The 2,526-nt window shown below is 36.3% G+C and overlaps 1 protein-coding gene across 1 annotated transcript in view; it reads left to right on the forward strand.

The window, feature by feature from the left end:
* The window catches only part of LOC107294561 (sulfotransferase family cytosolic 1B member 1-like), a gene marked incomplete at its 3' end in the record, with an annotated part of 16,207 nt that extends 14,103 nt beyond the window's left edge, over positions 1 to 2,104 (forward strand). Inside the window, exons 2-3 of the mRNA XM_015823797.1 lie at positions 1,691 to 1,837; positions 1,976 to 2,104. Coding sequence (XP_015679283.1) covers positions 1,693 to 1,837; positions 1,976 to 2,104 — 274 coding nt within the window. The remainder of the gene's footprint in view (positions 1 to 1,690; positions 1,838 to 1,975) is intronic.
* Positions 2,105 to 2,526: the final 422 nt, after the last annotated feature.

Here is a 2,526-nt window from a genome sequence, read left to right on the forward strand (position 1 = left end):
TTAGAACATCATCCACATATTGAAGACAACAGTCCTCTTGTCTGACTAACTTTAAAAATGCAAGATCTTGGGCTAAAGCTTGACCAAAACATGTGGGTGAATTTTTAAAGCCTTGTGGTAGCCTAGTCCAGGTATATTGAGTCCTAACTTGTGTCTTAGGATTAGTCCATTCAAATGCAAAAATCTGCTGACAATTTTCGTGTAATGGTATGGTGAAAAATGCATCTTTTAAGTCCACAACTGAGAACCATTTAGCAGTTGCTGGTATTGTGCTTAAAAGAATATATGGATTAGTAACAGTTGCATGTAGGGTCAAGGTTAGTTTATTGATGGGGCGCAAATCCTGTGGCGGTCTCCACTGTCCATCTGGCTTACGAACAGGTAGAATTGCAGTATTCCAGGGTGACTGAATTTTTTTAATGATCTCGTGTGATATTGTGTTACTTTAAGCTTCCATTCTTTGTGAATGCACTGAAGGAAGCAGCAAAACAGCCATGAAAGCGAAGGTGAGTATCCACAGACCTAGTGCCTAGTGAGACTCGGGGTGGGAGAAGGGAGGGAATAGCCAGGGTGAATGTTGCAGTGCCACTGCAGTCGATCGTAAGGGTGAACGACTGCCGTGGTGCGGCAACATTAGTAATTTTGGGACTTTTTTCATAAACACTGGGGGGTGCTTATTGCATAACTTCGAACATTCATTAAGGGAACACTCGTAACTCAGGGATTACCTGTAACATACAACTTTTTACTTTTACATAATAATACATACTAGCCATTTCTATAACAATCACCTATCTAATCAGCAAAACCCAATATCAAAGTTTCATTTTTTTCCCACCTCAACCAAGTCATTTCACATCGCTGTCCATTGGATCTATGCAGTGTAGATCCTTGCTTTCACTAATGGCTGCATTAGCGAGCTGGGATTTCTGCTGGATTTATTCCTGGCACATCATTAATGACTAGACTGCTCATTGCAGGTCCCCATTTTTCTCTAGAAGGTTGTTGGATGTCTTCTGGTGGACATAATTCAAATGTTAAAAGCATGTCATAGGTGGTCTCACAGAATGATACCTCATAAGCATTTGTTCCATGAGGGCAACCACCAAGCACAAATATTTATCAGAAGTCAAACTCATGAACCCACTCCAAGTGTAATTTATACCATCCCAACCATAATTTTTATTTTCTAAGAATACCAGTAAGATTTATATGCCAAGCTTGATACTATTTAATTTTTCATTCAATTGTTTTTAAATTGAAAGAATCTTTAAATAAAGAAGTCAGATAGGATATTGCAAGAGAAAGTATCTTTGAATGTGTTGACAACATCTCTTTTGGACATTAAAGAAATATATTCAGCATAATATAGTATAAGGTGTGCTTCTAATTATACAGTTATTGTCCAGAGCTAAACAATATTGCTGGTAATTTTTAAAACAAATGCGGAATAGAATAGAAAACATATTTTTAAAAGCCCTAAAATGAAATGTTAGTAGAAAGACACCCTTAAAATATCTAGTCAGAAAGGTAAAATATAAAATTAGTCCTTTATTTGGCATGATGGTGAAAGTTTAAATTGATTAAACTAGGCTTCCCAGCTTATTTAGCAAAATGTTTGATAAGGAATGGATATTCTTGCACATGTTCCATTTATTTTTTCTGATTATATTGCTTGACGTTATTCCAGAGATGGCTACCCAAGATTATCTTCGTCAGGACTGCCAGATGGTCCATGGCATTCCTATGGTCTACGCATTCTCCTTTGACTGGGATAGAATTGAAAATTTCCAGAGTAGGCCAGATGATATTGTGATAGCCACATATCCCAAATCTGGTGAGTTTTCAGTATTAGAAAAGGGGAACCTGGTGGCTTGTCACCTTTTCATGAAGCCTTCATTTTATGAAGGTTTTTTTCTTGGAATGCAGATTTCAATACAACTTCTGGCAAACTTAATGGGCTGTTTGTTTTCAGGCACAACGTGGCTAAGTGAAATTGTGGATATGATTCTGAATAATGGTGATCCTGATAAATGCAAAAGAGATGCTATTTTCAATAAAGTGCCTATGTTAGAATTTGTTGTCCCAGGGAAGATGCCAGCAGGTAAGCTTTGATCCCACTTATTAATGTGTACTTTAGAGACACAGGGTAGAAAAGATCAAGAGGTGCATCTGGCAAGTCAAATTCTGCCTTCCTTTATTTTAATTTCTTGGAATGAATAAAAAGATTTATGTTGTGAGGAGTGGAAATATGTAAAATATGTATTTTTGGAGGAGGGTCTACTTTGTCCATTTACGGACTGAACTAGGAGAAAAACAACATTTTATTTTATTTATTTATTTATTTATTTATTTATTGCATTTATATCCCGCCCTTCTCCTTACGGACTCAGGGCGGCTGACAATTGAATAAAATACTAACATATATACATATACTTAATTAAAATTTGATTAAAACGAAATATTTAAATATGTCCAATTTAAAAGTAATTAAAACCCCCTTTAAAATCCCTCAGGCCAGTCCCG

Source organism: Protobothrops mucrosquamatus, unplaced genomic scaffold (genome assembly GCF_001527695.2).
Source record: "Protobothrops mucrosquamatus isolate PMUCROS unplaced genomic scaffold, P.Mucros_1.0 scaffold1991, whole genome shotgun sequence".
Classification (NCBI taxonomy): Eukaryota; Metazoa; Chordata; class Lepidosauria; order Squamata; family Viperidae; genus Protobothrops; species Protobothrops mucrosquamatus.